The sequence below is a fragment of the Rhinatrema bivittatum genome, chromosome 6 (genome assembly GCF_901001135.1).
Source record: "Rhinatrema bivittatum chromosome 6, aRhiBiv1.1, whole genome shotgun sequence".
Lineage (NCBI taxonomy): Eukaryota > Metazoa > Chordata > Amphibia > Gymnophiona > Rhinatrematidae > Rhinatrema > Rhinatrema bivittatum.
The window spans coordinates 371,280,638-371,303,634 of NC_042620.1; the positions used below are offsets into that span (position 1 = coordinate 371,280,638).

At 43.5% G+C, this 22,997-nt stretch overlaps 1 protein-coding gene across 1 annotated transcript in view; it reads left to right on the forward strand.

Moving 5' to 3' along the window:
* LOC115094632 (phosphatidylinositol-binding clathrin assembly protein-like) overlaps nt 1-22,997 on the forward strand; it is an 818,237-nt gene that overhangs the window by 729,767 nt on the left and 65,473 nt on the right. The window contains 2 exon segments of the mRNA XM_029607889.1: nt 17,888-17,944; nt 19,213-19,320. Of these exon segments, the coding sequence (XP_029463749.1) occupies nt 17,888-17,944; nt 19,213-19,320 (165 nt within the window).

Consider the following 22,997-nt stretch of genomic DNA (forward strand, 5'->3'; position numbering starts at 1 on the left):
AGCATGAGGTTAGGGCGACCTACGACAGTTTTGAAACTGCATCTCGTCTCTCGGCTTCAGGAATAACTACTCGTAGATGGGCCTGGCTTAAAGCGTCCGATCTACGACCAGAGGTACAGGAGAGACTGGCCGACCTTCCTTGTTTGGGAGATAACCTATTTGGAGACAAGGTTAAGGAAGCAGTTGCCACGATAAAAGACCACTGTGACTGTCAAACAACTCTCATTACTACCTCAAGAGTGTCAACCCCCTGCCAGGAGACTTCCTAGAAGGGATACAAGGCGTACTTACTACCGCCAATGACGCTACTATCCCCCCAATCAGCCGTGCAAGACCAACGCGCCAAGCTCAGCGTCCCCAGTCTAGGCAAAGGTCTGCCAGGCCTCAACCTCCTCCTCAGACTGCATCAACGTCGGGGTTTTGAAAGACAATCAGAGAGCAGCAGCCCATCCGACAATCCACTCCCACACCTGCCAGTAGGAGGTCGTATAACCTTTTTCCATCACACCTGGACCTCCATAACCACAGACCAATGGGTACTTTCCATTACAGCTCACGGGTACCGATTGGATTTTCTCACTGTACCAAAAGAAACTCCACCAATCTCCTCTTGGACAGTGAACCACCATTCCAAGCTTCTAAAAACAGAATTATCCACCCTTCTGAGAGCCAGGGTCATAGAACCAGTTCCCAGGCCTCAGCAGGGCAGAGGATTCTACTCCCGCTATTTCCTCATTCCAAAGAAAACCGGAGGCCTACGTCCTATCCTAGACCTCAGAAATCTCAACAAATTTCTCAAAAAAGAAAAATTCAGGATGGTATCATTAGGCACCATGCTACCTCTTCTTCAAAAAGGGGATTGGCTCTGGATCTTCAAGACGCCTATGCTCACATTCCCATCTTTCCTCCTCATCGCCAGTACCTGCGATTTCTGGTCGAAGGACGACATTTTCAATACAGAGTGCTCCCATTCGGCCTAGCCTCAGCACCTCGAGTGTTCACAAAGTATCTGGCAGTGGTGGTGGCACACCTCCACAAACAAAAGGTGCATGTATTCCCTTATCTAGACGATTGGCTCATCAGGAGTCAGACGCAAGAAGGAACTCTCAATTCCCTCAAGCTCACAGTCAACTTGCTTCACTCCTTGGGGTTTCTCATCAATTACCAGAAATCCCATTTCACACCATCTCACCTACTAAAATTCATCGGTGCAGATTTAAACACCATCATAGCAAAAGCTTTTCTTCCAAGAGATCGTGCACAACACTCGCTCTCCTGGCACACCCTATCCGAAATCAATCTCAAGTTACAGCTCATCAGTGCCTCACCCTACTCGGTCACATGGCCTCCACAGTTCACGTCACTCCCATGGCCAGATTGATCATGCGACTAATGCAATGGACACTCAGAACACAGTGGATTCAAGCTATTCAACCTTTGTCCACTCACGTTCAGATTACGCAGGAACTGCGTTCCTCCCTCCTCTGGTGGACATCAATGAACAATTTGCTCAAAGGTCTGCCTTTCCAGCATCCAGTTCCACAAGTGACATTAACTACAGATGCGTCCACTTTAGGTTGGGGAGCACACATTGGTCATCTGAAGACCCAAGGGACGTGGACAAAAACCAAATCCTCTTTTCAGATAAACTTCCTAGAGCTTCGAGCTATACGTTATGTGCTACATGCGTTCAAGGACTGCCTTTCACCAAAGACTGTTCTGATCCAAACAGACAACACAGTAGCCATATGGTACATCAACAAACAAGGGGGAACAGGTTCCTACCTCCTTTGCCAAGAAGCAGCACAGATTTGGGACTGGGCCCTAGCACATTCAGTTCTTCTACGGGCCACTTACCTAGCAGGCATCCACAACATAATAGCCGATCGCCTCAGTCTTGTGGATCCAAGGAGTGGATCCACTCGTGTGGATCCAAGGACCACACGAGTGGTCCTTGGATCCAGCGATAGCAACCAAGATTTTTCAACGTTGGGGTCAACCTACAATAGATCTCTTTGTGTCCCATTTGAATTACAAGGTGAACAATTATTGCTCCCTACTACGACAGGAGTACAGCCTGCCGAAGGACGCCTTTGCTCGCCATTGGAAATCAGGCCTGTTAAACGCGTATCCACCGATACCACTCATAACCAAAACTCTAGTGAAGCTGCAACAGGACAAAGGGACCATGATACTCATAGCCCCATACTGGCCTTGGCAGGTATGGTTTCCCACACTGCTAGACCTCTCAGTCAGGGATCCCATTCGCCTGGGAGTAGCTCCCAGTCTCATAACTCAGGAACAGGGTCGGTTGCGACATCCCAACCTTCAATCCCTATCCCTGACAGTATGGGTGTTGAAAGCTTGATCGTACAACCACTCAACCTTCCAACCACTATATCTCAAGTGCTGATAGCTTCACGTAAACCTACCACTAGAAAGAATTATTCCTATAAATGGAAACGGTTTACTTTGTGGTGCACTCAGAAATCTATAGATCCTTTCACTTGCCCCACTACCTCACTACTAGATTACCTATACCATCTTTCAGACTCTGGTCTTCAGACTTCATCTGTAAGAGTACATTTGAGTGCAATCTCAGCTTACCATACAAGTTGGGAGACTCACCTATTTCTACACAATATCTCGTTAGTAGATTTATGAAAGGTTTAACGCACCTTAAACCTCCATTTCATCCCCCATTCATATGATGGGACCTAAACGTAGTATTAACCAAGCTCATGCGTTCCCCATTCGAACCCATAGACACCTGTGACCTTAAATTTCTTACATGGAAAACTGTCTTCCTCATAGCCATTACATCAGCTAGAAGAGTCAGTGAACTACAAGCAAGCACTTGTCACATACAAACCTTTTACAAAGTTCCTACATGACAGGGTGGTCCTCCGTACTCATCCCAAATTCCTTCCAAAAGTAGTCACGGAATTCCACTTGAACCAATCTATAGTTTTACCAACATTCTTTCCAAGGCCTCACTCTCACCAGGGAGAAAGAGCCTTACATACCTTGGACTGTAAACGTGCGCTATCCTTCTATTTAAACCGCACTACAGTCCAAAGAAAGTCCAGTCAACTATTTGTATCTTTTGATCCACACAAACCAGGTAAAGCAGTGGGCAAACATACTTTGTCAAACTGGCTAGCAGATTGCATACAGTTTTGTTATGAGAAAGCAGGCCTTACTCTTCAAGGGCAAGTAAAAGCACATTCAGTGAGAACAATGTCAACCTCGGTAGCACACCTTCGCTCTGTTCCTATTCTGGACATTTGTAAAGCAGCAACATGGAGTTCTCTTCACACCTTTGCAGCTCACTATTGTTTAGACAAAGAAGGAAGACAAGATTCAGCCTATGGACAATCTGTCTTAAAGAACTTGTTTCCAGTGTAATCCCAACTTCTTCTACATCCAACCTGCTGTGATCTTCGGCTGATTCATTTCAACAATAATACTTCACTGTTGCCTGAATCCCAAATGACTCAGCCTCTAGCTTGCTAATCACCCATATGTGAGGACTAGCATCCTGCTTGTCCTGGGATAAAGCAAAATTGCTTACCTTGTAATAGGTGTTATCCCAGGACAGCAGGATGTAGTCCTCATGAAACCCACCCGCCACCCTGCGGAGTTGGGTCCGATACGTTTTATTATTTTATTTTTTGCTAACGCTAATTGCTACAAAACAGACTGAAGGGAGACCCCTGTGGTAGGGAATATCATGGCATGCTGGGCATGCTCAGTAGGCACTCTGGTGCCAGTCAAAAGTTTCATAGAAACTTTGATAAAAGGTTTTCTGTATAGGGCTCCATTACCGATGTCACCCATATGTGAGGACTACATCCTGCTGTCCTGGGATAACACCTATTACAAGATAAGCAATTTTGCTTTTCATCCCCTACATAGGGGTTTCTCTACTCCACCGGCTGGTGAGTACAATTTTTTCCTTTTCGATCCGGGTTAAAATAATTTTTTCGTCAGGCCGTCGACGGCCGTCCAGCCTTCACCATGAACTCGGGCTTCAAAAAATGCCCGAAATGCCCTCGCACAATGTCGATCACCAAGCCACATGTCGAGTGTGTTCTATGCTTGGGCGAGTCGCACGCTGTTTCTTCCTGCCCTCAATATGCTGAAATGATCGCCAAGGGCAAGAGGGCCCGATAAGAAAAAATGGAACATCTCTTCCATATACAGCTTATACCATTAACGTCGACTCAGTCGTTTCCAGCTGGAGCATCTAAAAGATTGATTGTCCGCAAACATCGCACTGACGGCTCCGGAGACCGCCTATCACCGACTCCGTCTGCAGCATCGGTGAAATCGACATCCAGGCTTGAAAAAGCCATGGAGAATAAACAAAAGCATCGTCATAGGCATCGACAGACGTTGACGCCAGGAGGCCTTATTGTTACCAAGAGAGCCATCGCCAAAGAGATCTCGTCTGCAAGAGCCATGGAGGCCTTCTACTCCAAGGCGTTCCCCACCTGCAAAGGTGCCAGGCATCGAGCCACCACAGGGATCTGTGGAAGTGCCGATGACTCCTTCTCTGCCACCACCTATAGCTGCTCTGACCTCACCAGCTATCAGGGAGGAACTAGACGCATTTATCCTCCAGGCAGTGAAAGAAGCTCTCTGGGATCGTCATCCATCGACCCCGCTGGAGCCGGTGCCCTCGCCGATGCCTGTTCCGATGCTGATGCCAGCCCCGATGCCAATACCTTCGCTGATGCCGGTACCAGACTTTTCAATATTCCAGCCGCTGATAGCGAAGCTCGATGCCCTAATCGGAGCTCTTCCAGTGCAGCCTATTACTCCGATTCCAGTCGGTGAAGATGATGCCTCAGGGGCTTCTCTACCTCCTGAACCCAGCCGAGACCCTCCAGACTTTCTCGATCGAGAATCCCAGTCTCTCAGTCAATACCATTCTTTTCTCCACAAAAGCCACCCATACCATCGATGCCTCCTCATATTTCTCCTCCAAGATGCCCTCCATTGGACTCTTGGGAAGACAGGGACACTGACATATCTTCAGAGGACATCCTATCTGAGCCATCCCCAGCTGAAGACAGAAAAAAGTCACCTCCAGAAGACTTATCTTTTACCAGTTTTGTAAAGGAGATGGCAGACACTATTCCTTTTAAACTAGTGTCAGAAGAAGATACCAGACAAAAGTCCTTAGAGGTTCTACAGTTTGTTGACCCTCCTAAGGAGGTACTAGCAATCCCGGTACATGAAGTCCTAGTAGACCTTACAACACAGGTTATGGGAACACCCATGCTCAATGCCACCTGTTTCGTACAGCACATTCCCGGGTATCAGAGGGCCCAACTTCCACACCAATCTGTGGTGGTAGAATCTGCCCAGAAAAAATCAGAGAGAATATGCCCTCATTTATCAACCCCATCTGGTAAGGAACAAAAGTTCTTGGACACCTTAGGAAGAAAAGTCTTTCAAGGCTCAATGCTTGTTTCCAGGATAGCGTCATATCAGCTTTATATGATGCAGTATCAGCATAACCTCTGGAAACAAATGCAAGAACTATCTGACACTCTGCCTCAGCAGTATCAGGACTCAGTCAATGACATAATTCACAAGGGTTTGGAAGCAGACAAGCAAGAGGGCTGTGCTGCTTATGACAGTTTTGAGACCTCTTCACGGGTAGTGGTAACTGGTATCCATGCACGTCGTTGGGCCTGGCTCAAAGCTTCTGAACTCATGCCTGAAGTTCAAGAGAAGCTGATAAATCTACCTTGTGTATGTGATAACCTTTTTGGAGCAAGGGTTCAAGACGCAATAGCCCAGCTTAAAGAATACTCTGAAACTCTGCGTCAACTGTCTGCTATCCCACAAGATACTTCATCTGCCACACTTCGCATAGCACGTAAGGACACCAGGAAGCCCTACTATAGACCACGTAGGTACAATCCACCAGCACCCCGTAATAGAGCGTCCAGACCAGTGCAAAGGACCCAGCCTAGACAACAGAGAGCTTCTAGGCCTCAACTTCCTCCTCAAACAGGCCTGGCATCAGGCTTTTGAAAACCAGCCAGAGGACAGCAGCCACTCCACCAACCCGAACCCAGAGTTACCAGTGGGAGGTCGGGTCTCTTTCTTCCAGCCCCATTGGTCAAACATCACAACAGATCAATGGGTGATATCAATTATATCACAAGGTTACCATTTGAATTTTCTCACAGTACCAAAAGACACCCCCCCCCCCCCTCCCCAAAGTCTCTTCGGATACACAAGGATCAAACCACTCTTCTGCAAGCAGAATTATCCACCCTTGTGAGAGCCAGGGCCATGGAACCAGTTCCCAGACCTCAGCAGGGCAGAGGATTCTACTCCCGCTATTTCCTCATCCCAAAGAAAACAGGAGGCCTTCGTCCCATCCTAGACCTCCGAAATCTCAACAAATTTCTACGGAAAGAAAAATTCAGGATCTCTCCTGAATGCTTCCTCTTCGTCAGGCAGGAGACTGGCTCTGTTCTCTGGATCTACAAGATGCTTACGCTCACATTCCAGTATTCCCTCCTCATCACAAGTTTCTGCATTTCCTAGTGGGGCATCAGCATTACCAATACCGGGTCCTGCCATTCGGACTTGCGTCAGCACCCAGAGTGTTCACAAAGTGCCTAGCGGTAGCAGCGACTCATTTGCATAAGGAAAGTGTACACGTTTTTCCTTACCTAGACGAGTGGCTCATCAGAAGCCAATCAAAACAAGGAGCTCTCACCTTTCTGTCTCACAATCAATCTGCTCCACTCGCTGGGATTTCTAATCAACTACCAAAAATCCCACCTCATTCCATCTCGCCTACTGCAATTCATCGGAGCAGAGTTGAACACCGTAATGTCAAGAGTGTTCCTTACGGAGGACCGGCGGAGATACTCTCCTCATTAGCAAACTCTCTATGTTTAAAGAAACAGGCGACAGCACATCAATTTCTAATTCTGCTAGGCCACATGGCCTCCACAGTTCATGTCATTCCTATGGCCAGATTAGCCATGAGAATCACCCAATGGACATTAAGATCACAGTGGATACAAGCCATTTAACCGCTGTCGCCCCAGTCCAAATAACCCACCAACTACGTTCATCTCTCCTCTGGTGGGCGACCAAAAACAACTTGTGCAAAGGCCTGCCCTTCCAACAGCCAGTTCCACAAGTGACTTTAACTACATATGTATCCACCTTAGGTTGGGGAGCTCACACAGTGTTATGAATCGGCTCCTGTGGAAGGAGGAGTTAGCAATCTGTTATGGAACTGGCTCCTGCAGAAGGAGGAGTTAGCAATCTGTTATGCTCTACTCCTCAAGAAGGGAGGAGTTAGCAATCTGTTATGCTCTACTCCTCAAGAAGGGAGGAGTTAGCAATCTGTTATGCTCTACTCCTCAAGAAGGGAGGAGTTAGCAATCTGTAATGAATCTGCTCCGGTGGAAGGAGGAGTTAGCAATCTGATATGCTCAGCTCCTATAGAGAGAGTAGTTAACAATCCATTAAGGTATAGACTACGGAGCTGCAATCTGTTATGAATCTGTTGCTGAAGGCTCCTGATGGGAAGGAGTAGCAATCTGTTACCAGCGGAGTGCTTGGAGAGGGCACTCAGCTGTAGAGTAATGTAGATAGGTGGATCCTTGGGCTGATGGCAGATGACTACGCCCCCAGGAAGATATCCTGAGAGGGACCACCGGCTAGGCTTGGGTATGGAGACAGACACAAATAATTCTTTTATTAGACAGGTTAGTAGGCCCACCAGAGGTGGCAGTAGTGAGCTGATATGCCCGGCAGGGCTGAAGTCCCTCAGGTACTGGAACAGCGATCCCAGGGTTGCTGAGCTGTAGAGAAACTATAGATAGTGAATAGACAGGGTATGCTGTATTCATAGCCAGAACTGGATGACAAAACTCACATAAGGTCTTTAAGAAAGCTCAGTAGCTGGAAAGGGTTAGGCCCTCGAGGAGCGAGTACCTGGTTCCAGGGAAAGCTCTGTGAGAGCGATGGTAACTCACAAATGTCTATATCTGCGATAGCTTCCAGGCAGTAGAGAATCTTCAGAGTGTTCAGGAACATGGGCCCTGGAGGAGCAAGTACCGGTTCCTATCTGCAATCTGAAATAAAGAAAAGAAAGCGAGGCCCCCGAGGAGCGGGTACCCCTGGTAAGTCCGAGGAGGCAGAGTAGCTTGGGAGTAAAGCCGAAGCAATCCCCTTGCTAACTCAATTCGTTAGCGAATGCTGAGACCTTTTATTTTGGAAGTGGATGACATCATCTCGGGGACGCCCCCGAGGTTCATGCCCTTGCTGGTACATCAATCGGAGTGCGCGCCCTACGTCATCAGGCAACATGGTGGATCCGCAGCGTCGTGCCGGTCCGGGGATGCCGGAGGGAGACAGCAAGAAGACACCACAGCAGCTAACCGTCCATCAGACCCGGAGGGAGTCGCCACAGAGGTAAAGAGGGCGGAGTGAGGGCGTCGAATAGTGACGGACGCAACACACAGACAATCTCCAAACTCAAGGTACTTGGACAAAACTCGAAGCAACATTTCAAATCAATTTCCTGGAGCTTCGAGCTATACGTTATGCTCTACATGCGGTCAAGGACTGCCTTACACACAAAGCTTTTCTGATACAAATGGACAACACAGTTACCATGTGGTACCTGAACAAATAGGGAGGTACGGGCTCGTATCTCCTTTGTCAAGAAGCCGCACAGATTTGAGACTGGGCCATGTTTCTCCGGGCCACTTATCTGGCAGGAATTCACAACGTAGTAGCAGACCGTCTGTCGGCAATTCCAACCTCACGAGTGGTCCCTGGATCCCTTAGTAGGGACCAGGATATTTCAACATTGGGGTCAACCAACGATGGACCTCTTTGCATCCAAGCTGATTCACAAAGTGGACAGATTCTGCTCTCTGCACAAACAAACAAACCAGTTAGCCAGGGACGCCTTTGCTCGCCCTTGGAATTCAGGTCTTCTATATGCGTATCCCCCGATACTGCTAATAACCAAGACTCTAGTGAAGCTACAAAAGGACAAAGGGTCCATGCTACTCATAGCCCTGTATTGGCCTCGACAAATGTGGTTCCCCATACTTCTTTCGATCAGGAACTCGATTCGCTTGGGTACAGCTCCCACTCTCATAACTCAGGATCAGGGCAGGTTGTGCCATCCCAACCTTCAATCCCTATCTCTAACAGCCTGGGTGTTGAAAGCTTGATCCTGCAACTACTCAATCTTTTAACTAATGTCTCTCAAGTGCTTGTAGCTTCATGTAAGCCTTCCACACGAAAAAACTATAGTTCAAAGTGGAAAAGATTCACCACATGGTGTGCGCAGAAAAGTATTGACCCCCATAACATCTTTGTTGGACTCTGGTCTCCAGACCTCGTCAGTAAGAGTACACTAAGTGCTATTTCAGCTTACCATCATACAGTAGGGGATGCATCGATATCAGTGCAACCCCTTGTTAGTAGGTTTATGAGAGGTTTAATTCATCTAAAACCCCCTATACGGCCACCAGTCACAGAATTGGACCTTAACGTGGTACTAACAAGGCTCATGCGTTCTCCTTTTTAACCCATGAATTCCAGCGATACTAAATTTCTTTCATGGAAGTCTATATTCCTAATAGCCATTACATCTGCTAGAAGGGTTAGTGAGTTTACAAGCACTTGTCACATACTCATCCTATACGAAATTCCTACATGATCGAGTGGTACTCCGTACACACCCAAAATTCCTTCCCAAGGTAGTTACAGAATTCCATTTGAATCAATCCACATTCTTCCCAAGACCTCCCTCTCACCAAGGTGAGATGGTTTTGCACATCTTGGACTGTATAGGTGCACTTGCATATTACCTAGCTCGCACTGTAGTCCATAGGAAATCCACTCAACTTTGTTTTCTTTGATCCAAACAAACCGGATAAAGCAGTGGGCAAGCAAACTCTCTCCAACAGCTGACATATGTAAAGCTGCAACATGGAGTTTTCTTCACATCTTTGCAGGTCATCACTGTTTGGACAAAGAAGGACGACAAGATTCAGCCTACGGGCAATCTGTCTTAAAGAACTTATTTCCAGCATAATCCCAACTCCTACATCCAACCTGCTGTGATTTTAGGCTGCCTCAATTTTTCCAACAGTACTCCAGTTGTTGTGCCCGTTGCACAAGATTTTGCTGTTGGTCCACTATAAAATGACTCAGCCTGTAGCTTGCTAATCACCCATATGTGAGGACTAGCATCCTGCTTGTCCTGGGATAAAGCAAAATTGCTTACCTTGTAATAGGTGTTATCCCAGGACAGCAGGATGTAGTCCTCATGAGACCCACCCGCCACCCCACGGTGTTGGGTCCGATACGTTTTATTATTTTATTTTTGCTAACGCTTATTGCTATACACGAGACTGAAGGGAGACCCCTGTGGCTCGAGGGATCATGGCATGTTGGGCATGCTCAGTGTGCCAGTCAAAAGTTTCTAGAAACTTTGACAAAGATTTCCGTGATAGGGCTTCGTCCGGTGACGTCACCCATATGTGAGTACTGCATCCTGCTGTCCTGGGATAACACCTATTACAAGGTAAGCAATTCTGCTTTTTTCCTACTCCTGGGTTCACTAGTGACTCCTCGCACCATGTTAATTTAATTAGTATGCACTTCACATACAGTCTGTGGTCAACTTGTTTTAAGACTTGTACTAGTCCGGTCTATTTATCCGAGTTAGGGTTTCATTAGTATTGTATGCCCCAACAATTGGCACGTACTGTACAGCTTTGTATTTATAACATCTAATCATTCATGCTGTCATTTGACTAGCCCTTTTACAACTTTATAAGGTCAAACATGATTCATTTGCCTATCCTCAAGCTCACCATTTTTTGCAAGTGCACTCATTTTGTTTTTATGATCTTTTATTTCTCATGTTTTATTTATAATTGGTCATTTTTCTTCAGATTAATCACTCACTGTAACAATATTACTGAATTTCATGAGCTCCAATTGTATACAGGTATACCATTTATTCTTTTTAATTAATTTATGAACCTTTGACTGCATATCAATATTTGTTCTCTGAATGATTTCATTTATATTTTTTCATATATTTTGGATTCTACTAATTTTTATTTGTTCTTCTGCCAATGCACATAGAGCCGGATTTTCAAAGGGTTACGCGCGCCGGGCCTATTTTCAAAAGGTCCGGCGACGCGCGTAAAGCCCCGGGACACATGTAAGTCCCGGGACTTTACTAAGGGGGCGTGGGCGGGGTCAGGCTCCAGGCACAGCGGCCATTTGCTGCTGTGCCAGGGATCGCGCTCCGGCAGTTGGATAGGACGCGCAACTTATTTCAGTCCCAAGGCTGAAATAAATTTTGCAACAAAAAAAAGAAGACAAAAAAGGTAGGGGGAGAAATGGCGGGGGAGGTAGGAGAAGGTGGGGGGGGTAGGGAACGGGGGAAGGCAGCGCGGCTCGCAGCGAGCTCAGCACGCGCAAGATGCACAATTATGCACTCCCTTGAGTGTGCCGACCTCAGAATTTATAACATGTACGCGCATGTTATAAAATCGGGCATACATGTGCGCGCGCTGGGTAGCATGCGCACATGTACGCCTGCACGCACCCTTTTGAAATCTACCCCATAGTGTGAGTACATCCAAATCACTTTCATTTGCACTATTAATCATATATTCAATTTTCAATGTTACCATTTTATACTTTGTCTTGTTTTTAATGTTTCTTAAGAACATAAGAAATTGCCATGCTGGGTCAGACCAAGGGTCCATCAAGCCCAGCATCCTGTTTCTAACAGAGGCCAAACCAGGCCACAAGAACCTGGCAATAACAAAACACTAAGAAGATCCCATGCTACTGATGCAATTAATAGCAGTGGCTATTCCCTAAGTAAACTTGATTAATAGCAGTTAATGGACTTCTCCAAGAACTTCTCCAAACCTTTTTTGAACCCAGCTACACTAACTGCACTAACCACATCCTCTGGCAACAAATTCTAGAGCTTAATCGTGTGTTGAGTGAGAGAGAATTTTCACCGATTAGTCTTAAATGTGTTACTTGCTAACTCCAGGGAATGCCCCCTAGTCCTTCTATTATTTGAAAGTGTAAATAACCGATTCACATCTACTCGTTCAAGACCTCTCATGATCTTAAAGACCTCTATCATATCCCCCCTCAGCCGTCTCTTCTCCAAGCTGAACAGCCCTAACCTCTTCTGTCTTTCCTCATAGGGGAGCTGTTCCATCCCTTTTATCATTTTGGTTCCCTTCTTTGTATCTTCTCCATCGCAACTATATCTTTTTTGAGATGCGGAAACCAGAACTGTACACAGTATTCAAGGTGCGGTCTCACCATGGAGCGATACAGAGGCATTATGACATTTTCCGTTTTATTAACCATTCCTTTCCTAATAATTCCTAACATTGTTTGCTTTTTTGACTGCTGCAGCACACCTAGCTGACGATTTTAAAGTATTATCAACTATGATGCCTAGATCTTTTTCCTGGGTAGAAGCTCCTAATATGGAACCTAACATCGTGTAACTACAGCAAGGGTTATTTTTCCTATATGCATTAAATTTCATGTGCCATTTGGATGTGCAATCTTCCAGTCTTGCAAGGTCCTCCTGTAATATATCCCAATCCGCTTGTGATTTAACTACTCTAAATAATTTTGTATCATCCGCAAATTTGATAACCTTACTCGTCATTCCTTTCCAGATCATTTATATATATATATATATATATATTGAAAAGCACCGGTCCAAGTTCAGATCCCTGAGGCACTCCACTGTTTACCCTTTTCCACTGAGAAAATTGACCATTTAATCCTACTCTGTTTCCTGTCTTTTAACCAGTTTGTAATCCACGAAAGGACATCGCCTCCTATCCCATGACTTTAGTTTTCTTAGAAGCCTCTCATGAGGTTCACCTTTATCCACATGTTTTTTAACCCCTTCAAAAAAATGAATCAGATTTGTTAGGCAAGACTTCCCTTGGATAAATCCATGTTGACTGTGTTCCATTAGACCATGTCTTTCTATATGCTCTACGATTTTGATCTTGAGAATAGTTTCCACTATTTTTCCTGGCACTGAAGTCAGCTTCCCTGGTCTATAGTTACCCAGATCACCCCAGAGCCCTTTTTAAATATTGGGGTTACATTGGCCATCCTCCAGTCTTCAGGTACAATGGATGATTTTAATGATAGGTTACAAATTTTAACTAATAAATCAGAAATTTCATTTTTGAGTTCCTTCAGTACCCTAGGATGCATACTATCCTGTCCAGGTGATTTGCTACTCTTTAGTTTGTTAATCTGGCTTACTACATCTTCCAGGTTCACCGTGATTTGGTTCAGTTCGTCTGACTCATCACCCCTGAAAACCATCTCCGGAACTGGTATCTCCCCAACATCCTTATTAGTAAACACGGAAGCAAAGAATTCATTTAGTCTTTCTGCAATGGCCTTATCTTCCCTAAGAGTCCCTTTAACCCCTCGGTCATCTAATGGTCCAACCGACTCCCTCACAGGTTTCTTGCTTCGGATATATTTAAAAAAGATTTTATGAGTTTTTGCCTCTATGGCTAACTGCATTTCAAATTCTCTCTGCGCCTGACTTATCAATGTTTTACACTTAACTTGACAATGCTTATATTTTATCCTGTTTTCTTCAGATGGATCCTTCTTCCAATTTTTGAAGGATATTTTTTGGCTAAAATAGCCTTTTTTTACCTCACCTTTTAGCCATGATGGTGATCATTTTACCTTCCTGCCACCTTTCTTAATGCGTGGAATACATATGGGCTGCACCTCTAGGATTGTATTTTTAAACAACTTTCATGCCTGTTGAATACTTTTAACCTTTGCAGCTACACCTTTCAGTTTTTTTCTATTTTCCTCATTTTATCAAAGTTTCCCTTTTGAAAGTTTAGTGTTAGAGCTGTAGATTTACTTATTGTCCCCCTTCCAGTTATTAGTTTAAATTTGATCATGTTATGATCACTGTTGCCAAGTGGCCCCACCACCGTTACCTCTCTCACCAAATCCTGCGTTCCACTAAGAATTAAATCTAAAATAGCTCCCTCTCTTGTTGGTTCCTGAACCAATTGCTCCATGAAGCAGTCATTTATTATATCCAGGAACTTTGTCTCTAGCAAGTCCTGATGTTACATTTACTCAGTCAATATTGGGGTAATTGAAATCTCCCATTATTATTGCACTGCCAAATTGGTTAGCTTCCCTGATTTCTCTTAGCATTTCATCATCTGTCTGACCATTTTGTCCAGGTGGATGGTAGTATACTCCTATCACTCTACTCTTACCCAACACACATGGGATTTCCACCCATATAGATTCTACTGAGCATTTAGTCTCTAGTATGATCTTTATCCTATTGGACTCTATACCGCCACCATCCCACCAAGTTTACCCTCCCAGTTTATCCTCCCAGTTATGTCAATCTCATCATTTTCTGCTATACACTTTCTCTCCCATCTTACTTCTTAGACTTCTGGCATTGGCATACAGACATTTCAAAGCGTGTTTTTTGTTTGTATTAACAACCTGCTTTTCTGTTGTTGGGGATAATTTGGAAATCATTAGCTTTGGTGATTTTTTACATATAGGCACATGGACTCCGTTTGCTTTTATTGGGACCTCTCTGTTGGGATGCCCTAACTCTCCTGTTTCATTAATATCCTTCAAGGATACATTTCTCCGAATCATGCACTGCTGAGTGACTGTCTGCTTTCCGCCTTGTTCTAGTTTAAAAGCTGCTCTATCTCCTTTTTGAAAGTTAGTGCCAGCAGCTTGGTTCCACTCTGGTTAAGGTGGAGCCCATCCTTTCAGAAAAGTCTCCCCCTTTCCCAAAGGTTTCCCCAGTTCCTTACAAAACTGAATCTTTCTTCCCTGCACCATCATCTCATCCACACATTGAAACTCTGGAGCTCTGTCTGTCTCTGGGGACCTGCACGTGGACAGGAAGCATTTCAGAGAATGCCACCCTGGAGGTTCTAGATTTTAGCTTCCTACCTAAAATACTAAATTTGGCTTCCAGAACCTCTCCCACAGTTTCCTATGTTGTTGGTGCCCACATGTACCACGACAGCCGGCTCCTCCCCAGCACTGTCTATAATCCTATTTGTTTTATTTTATTCTTATATATTTATTTATTTATTGTTGCCCCTGAGGCAGCCTCAATTGTAAGGGGCGAAACTCGGCCAGAGTTGGGCTTGTTCAAAGTATTTTGTCTCCACTTGAATAAAGCAATTTGATTCGACATCTGGCTTCTATTCTACTTTATTCCAAGCCTGGCCATTGTAAGATATTCTGTATGTTTCCCCCTATTCATTTGGTGAGAAAAATAATTCAGAAGCTTGCCTGTCATCTAGACCTGGTTATTGTGGTGGTTCTGGGCTAGGTATCTGGATCTTGTCAGGTTGTTGAACGGTCAGCTATTGAGATTTCCTCGCTATAGAGAACTGCTTTCCCAGGGTTCTCTCACTAAGTTCCAGATCAGTTTTATCTTACAGCTTGCTCTTTGGGAGGGCTTAGCTGATCAAAAAAGGATACTTTTCGAAGGTGATGATCACTCTTTGAAAATTAGGAATGTATTTATTTATTTGTTTTTCTATACCGATGTTCATTGGACATATCACACCGGTTTACAGTGTAACAGAGGAGTCTATTACGTAGACTTCTTATGTTACTTTGAAACTTTGTGACATTTTATATTGAACTTTATAACTTTGTAACATTTTAACATTGAAACTTTGTAACATGCGAAGCAGTTGGCCTGTGGAGAGTCATTGTAAATCATAATAGAGGTAGAGAAAACATTAAAACTTTGTATCAAGTTTGCACATATACAAGGAATACTTTGACATCCCTTGTATATGTGCAGGTTTGGAGAATGTTCAAGTCCTTCTGTTGCATGTGGAACCTGGTTCCTAGGAAGGCTTCATTTGCTAGTGTTATGGACTTTCTGCAGGAGGGTTTTGCAAATGATTAACCCTCAATTCTTTGAAAGTGCTAGTGGCAGTTATTGCGTGTTTTCAAGGCTGTATTATGGGAGGCTTTTATCTTTTCCTCCAGATGTTCAGCTTTTGAAAAGGATTATACAATTGGGGATCCCATTCTTTCTTGGGATCTAAATTTGGTATTTTTTTCTAGCGAGTCCTCCATTTGAACCTTTTCTCTGAAGTTGCTCATATTGAAAGTGCTGTTTCTGATGGTGATTTGTTCAGCCAAATGGATATCCAGGTTGCAAGCTTTGACTTGTAGAGAGCCCTTTCTGGTGATGATGAGGGAAACCGTCAAGATTCCGGTTGTTACTTTCTTTCTTGTGGAAGCAATCATGGCCTTTCTTGTGAATTAGAACGTAAGTGCTTTCTGTCAACAAATATAAGGAGGGAGAAAATTCCAGTATACTTCGTTCCTTAGATGTGAGGAGAGTGCTACTCGGATATCCAAAACTCACGAATGTTTCACAGGTTAATCTTTTTGTGGTATTCAGTGGAGCTAAGAAGGAGGGGGGCCGGCTACTAAGGAAATTATTGTGCATTGAATTAAGGAAACCCTTACTGCAGTTTATGTGGAAAAGGGTAAGCCCTTGCCTAAACAGGTTCAGAAACATTCTACCAGTATACAATCTGCCTCGTGTGTGAGAATGTTTGGTTTCTCTGCAGGTAGAAATATGGGGAGGAGATGATATTCAATGTCTTCATCTCCTTCCCTGCATTTATCCCCTTCCTCAAGTCTCCCAATATTTTTTGTGTCACTCTCCTCAGAAATAGTCACCCTCCCCCCCTTGTATTTCTCTTCTCCAAGTTTTCACACCTCTCACTTCCCCCAATATTTGCCACTTTTCACACTGACCCCTCCCCCCAAGCATTTACCACCATCTTTCATCCCATTCTCCTTTCACTCCCTTTTCCTTGTAACTCCAGGTGACTCCATTATTCCCTTTGCTGTTAGCTGAATTGCAAGCCCTAGGAGCACAGTGAGCTGCTGAGCCTGGGTCAGTGTCCACTCCATCCTCTCCCCTCCAGACAACAGAACAAAGAAAAACCCTCTACTCCAGGCAACAGAGAGGGTGGGCAGGGAGCTAACTGGCTATGCTGTGGTCTCTGTTCTAGCCCTTCCCATTCTGTCCTCTGCAATGCTGGCCAGTTGTTATGGGGATAGGAGGGCAAAAGCTGCATCCTGCACATGAAAGAGCTACTTGCAACTCCCAAGCCACAGGTTGACTACCCCTGCACTAATGTATCAATATGTTATCCATGGTAAAATAAATTTTATATGAAAATATATTTTAGACATTAATTCTGGTTTTTGGTCATCCTTACTTGATACATGGAATGATCAACTTCAGGTGGAGATTACAAAAGATAACTGGAAGACTGTTCAGTTTTTAGCATGCTTGGTGTCTGTGTTGCGATATGCTTCCTACATCATTCATACAGATTCTCCCGCTTTTTAAAAATGTTTTCTTCTATATCACCATTGTGTTGGAGGGGGTGTGATCTAGAGGGGATGCTTGTTCACATATTGTGAACATGCCCTAAAGTACACAATTATGGGCTGAGATGAAAAATGTTAGACACATTCTTGATTTTCATATATTTTTAGGTCTCTTCCTTTTCTAGCTTTAATTTCCATAGTAGTTTATAAGTTTTATTACAACAAATATAAAATACGAGAGAAACTGGTACATTATTCTGGATATGTAAGTTTGGGTTTTTGTTTTGATGTTTTGCATAAAATGTTAATTTATTAAATAAATACTGTACAGCAGTTTAATTATGTGAAAAATAAAATTGTACTTAGACACTTAATATCTCTTTTCTTCTTTATGAAGGTACCTCCTCCAATGACCTATCCATTGACCACACCACAAGTGCCTGTGTATGGAATGGTAAATGACTTATTCTCATGTGACTACATTACCGTTTTTGAAGATGTTAGCCTTTCTTCCTCGACTTGTACATTGTGGATTTAGTGTTTGAATATCATGCTTTTATTTACTTTTGTTTGTCATTCCGTTTTTATATAGCTGTTGAAGCAATAGTAATTAATATATTTTATTCAGTTACACCAGGGGTCTCCAAATTCAGTCCTCTATGACCATACCCATTCAGGTTTTCACATTTCCACTATGAATATGCATATCATCTATTCGCACATTCTGCCTCCATTGTATTGAAGATCTCATGCATATTCGTGGTGAAACTCCAACAGCCATTGGACACCTGATCTACAGTACAGTGGACAAAAATATACTATACTGCTGCCTCTTTCTAATTTCCATTTAATATCTAGTACAGAACAAATATATGAAGCTTCTCAAAGTTTCTTCTGCTTTGGAATTCAGTCATATTGCTCACTATTGTGAGTCAGAATAGATTCACAGGATGTGATCCTCCAAAAGGAAAATCATTTAAAAAAAAAAAAAAAGACAAGGTTTATAGTGTAAACCTTTAATTAGAAAATTAGTAATCAAATTAGTTTGTAAACATTTGAATGCTGTGCGGAAGGCAGGGTTCAGTTTCTGGGGACAGCTTTCACTCCTTAGGCTGAAAAGGGTTGCAACCTCTATAGCCCCTGAAAGTGAGAGAACAGCCATTGTTCAGTGGTGACAGTGACATTTCAGGTTTCTGAGGGAATCATGATCTGTAGCTCCCAGCCAAGGATAATCACTGCAATGGTTGAGCTAAGTAAGATGGTTGGGGATAGAAAAATGGGGGTGGGGGAGTTCTGAGTAGCTATAAATGAAGGCTCATGGAATGGTAGCCCAATAGAGACCAGGTCCAATTTGAGCTAGAATCTCAAAAGAGCAGGAAAAAACTGCTGAACCCAAAATAAAAGGAAAAAGCCTGAATTTGAACACATGACTTTTTTATGCTAAAAAAAAAAAATGTTCTTGATTTAAAGCATTCTCAGATTGAATGCTCTGTGTGATTTTCTTGTTAGCCTAGGTCACGGGTGGACAACTCCAGTCCTGGAGTGTCACAAAGAGGGTCTAGTTTTCAGGATGCAAATATATCTCCTGTATTTTCATTATGGATGTTCTGGCCTAGATCCTCCAATCTCATAATTCACTATAAGATGCAAAACAATGTTAGAAGACCACTTAAGATTTAACAGACTTATTGAGTTTTTGGCTTTGTTTTGTATACTTTGTAGGTACCTTCTCAGATTGGTGCAACTCCTCTGATGGCACCCCAGCCAATGATCTATACACAACCAAGTCTAAGGCCAACAAATCCCTTTGCATCTGTTTCTGGAGCACAGGTTATTGATGCTTTTTTTTTTTTTTAAATTAATGCTGAGTTTTATTTATATGCTGTTCACAGTATCGTTTTAATGTACAAGATTGGAGTCTGGAGAATTTTTTTTTCATTACTGGTGATTTTTGTTTCACATGTAAAATTAGATTTTACAGCTGTTTAGGTAACTGAAAATGTACTTTGAAAAAAAACAAAACATACGTTTTCTGTATCCTAAGACAAGCAAGATATTCTGCCCTCACGGGTGGATGATGTTATCCAATAGAGCTTTGGTTAGTGCAAGAAACACACAGGTTCCAGAGCTTTCTTCATACTGTTCTAAGCATGTGAGGCCCCCCTTCAATTGCACTTTTTCTACAGAACCCAGTGATTGTGTTGCTGTGGTGTGATTTCGCATTATAATTTTTCATGTTACCTCCTTCAGTTCAGTCTTTTACCTTCCTCCTTAAACTCCTAGACAGATTTTTCATCAATTTAATTTCCTTTTATTCTTGCATGGCCTTGTCTTGCATCAAGTGGCAGCAGTTGAAATTTTGTTAAAATCAAGCCATTTGATTTTGCAATTTCTCTTTCATCTTATGTCTCTCAAGAAGTCGGCTAGTGGCTTGAACAAGTGCCCCGTATGAACACATTACATCTTTCATGGATCCATACAACTGATGTTTACTTAGCCTGGGAGTTGACTACAATGTCTCAGGATGTTCCTCATATACTATGATGATTCCTGGAGTCATCCAGCCTAGAGCTCATGTAAAGGATTTATTGAAATGCAATGCTCACTTCCCTTGTGGAATCCTACTAGCTCTTCATGGGCCAGTATTTGCAAAACATTCTGTAAAAGATCAAGAATTTGTCAAATTTTCCCCCTCAAAAGAAATTGGATGATCTGATGTTACTAGTGGAGAAGGGCAAGGAGTGTGGAAAACAATTGGTCAGGTTGTCATGTGTGTAATTGAAACATTGAGCGCCTATGCCACATGAATTGGTGCCTGTAAACTCTTGTGACTGCTGACTTCAGACCTGAGGTCAAATGTGCAAGATAGGCTTGCTGATACGCCCTGCAAGAGAGACACCCTTTGGAGAGAGTCAAAGAAGTGGTGGCCTAAATTAAAGACTACTGTTCTACATTTTGTACTCTTTGTCTGCAACCACAAATGACCCACCCTACACATTCTCAAGGATGTATTTGAGCATGGTGTTGAGGAGTGACTTCTATCCTCTGCTCCTCATTCCTACAACAGGGGCATCCTTTTGTCCAAGATAGCAGAAGACTTAAGTCACAAGCAATTGGCTGCAGCCAGTCTGAGCCGTTTGGGTGCTCGTGGAGGCCCGTGAACGCTTTCCTGATACTCTGCTCGCAGACATTACCTGCAGTTTTTTTTCCTTCTGCATACGCCCGGACAGGAAGTGACATCAGCACCCGTGGGTGGAGCCGGAGAGCTATAAGATCTAGCTCACTCCGGCGTGACGTCGCTGCAGCCAGTCTGAGCCGTTTGGGTGCTCGTGGAGGCCCATGAACGCTTTCCTGATACTCTGCTCGCGGACATTACCTGCAGTTTTTTTTCCTTCTGCATACGCCCGGACAGGAAGTGACATCAGCACCCGTGGGTGGAGCCGGAGAGCTATAAGATCTAGCTCACTCCGGCGTGACGTCGCTGCAGCCAGTCTGAGCCGTTTGGGTGCTCGTGGAGGCCCGTGAACGCTTTCCTGATACTCTGCTCGCGGACATTACCTGCAGTTTTTTTTCCTTCTGCATACGCCCGGACAGGAAGTGACATCAGCACCCGTGGGTGGAGCCGGAGAGCTATAAGATCTAGCTCACTCCGGCGCGACGGCTAAGCCGCGCGTGGCCAAGGGGCGCGCGGCTTTGCCCGGCTTAGCCCGGGTTAGAACGGTTTGGAACGGGACTCTGGCCAGCTGCAACCAATTCGAACCCCAAAGCTAAGTAATTGTTTTTGTCTGACTGGGAACAATTGGTCTGGGTTCCTTGGAGATCAGATTGCTCGGTTTTTGTCATGCCTCATACAAAGAGGAAGGCAAAATTGAGGGAAGCCTCTCTGGCATCTACTCCTAGCAAGATGATCCAACCCAGTATTAGAGATTGTTTCCAGGGCCCATCTACAGCCACACCGGAAGCGGCCGCTTTAAGTGTAACCCGGGAGCAGGAGGGAAGCTTACAGGCTATAGAAATATCATTGACGCCCGGTGCCCCGGACAAGCCGGCCCCTCCCTGTAAAGGCAAGATAGATTCTGTTGGCAGCATAGGAGATCTTTCCTATGCGGACCACAAGGACATTTCCTCTTCAATAAATGAAGGGGATAATGGGGCAGCAATACAGTCAAAAGGGGAAGATATGAGGGATAATGTTAAAGAAATACCTATTATAATACCTACACAGTTTTCTATGGAGGAATTGGGAGCAATTATGGTAAATGTCCAGAAGTCTATAGTAAATTTAACAAAAACAGTTCAAGATGCTCTAAAAAATAATTCTCATTTAGAAGAAAAAGTAATAAGTTTGGAAAAAAAAGTGAAATCTTCAGATGTACAGATAGGAGAAGTTCAAAAAGTTCAAGCGAACTTGATAAGATCATTGGGAGAGACTGAAGCAAGGATTGAGTTCCTAGATAATCAAAATAGGAAGTTCAACCTGAGATTGTTGAATTTCCCTAAAACACCTTTAGCTCACCCAAAGGACTTATTTAATAGTTATTTAAAGAATATCTTGAAGTATTCTAATAGCAATATCCCTATGGTATCTAAAATTTACTATCTTCAACAAGTACAAACAGATAAAGAGAAAGATATACAGAACCAGGGAAATCTGGATTTAGATTTAACGGATTTTCTAGAAAAATCATACGAGACACGTATTGAAAGTAGAGCAACATTATTAGTGCAATTTACCTCTCTTAATGAGAGAGATACTGTATTAAAACTACATTTTAAACATCATAAGCAGGAATTTTATGGATTTCCAATAAGGATTTTCCCAGATGTTGCCCGAGTGACTCAAAATAAGCGCAAGACTTTTCTTTTATTAAGAAAAGATGTGATCGATAGGGGAGCACAATTTATCCTTAAGTATCCGTGTAGATGCGTTGTAAGATATAGAGATAAAAGGTATAGCTTTACCAACCCCGAGCATCTTAAGAATCATCTAGATAATGTACCCTCAAAGACTGTATTGAAGGGGGAAGAAAGTATTCAAGTGGATGAGGAAATTTAGACAAATAGAGGTAAATATCATTTCTTGTTTTGCTCCTATATTATATTATGGCATGGGGTTCTAATTTTCTTAAAGATTTCTTGGGGATAATGGAGACTATGATGATTATGGTTGATTTTTGTAATTGAACATATTTCTGTTGAGAAGATTTGTATTTTTGATATCATAGTTCTCCATAATGTTGTGTAATTAACAATATGAAAATGCAATAAAAATAAAATTACAAGTCACAAGCAATTTCCCAGTCAGAACCAGGGCCAGGATATTAACTGAAATAAGAAAAACATGGCCAGTATCCATTCTGAAAAACCAGCCTGTTGGGGGAAGGCTGAGGTTTTTTTGTAAACCACTAGCCCAGTATAACTTGGAATAGTTGAGTTTAAAGCATAATGCAAAACGGATACAGATTTATCTATTGGAAATTCCACCAAATTGCCCACTGAGAGGTGCT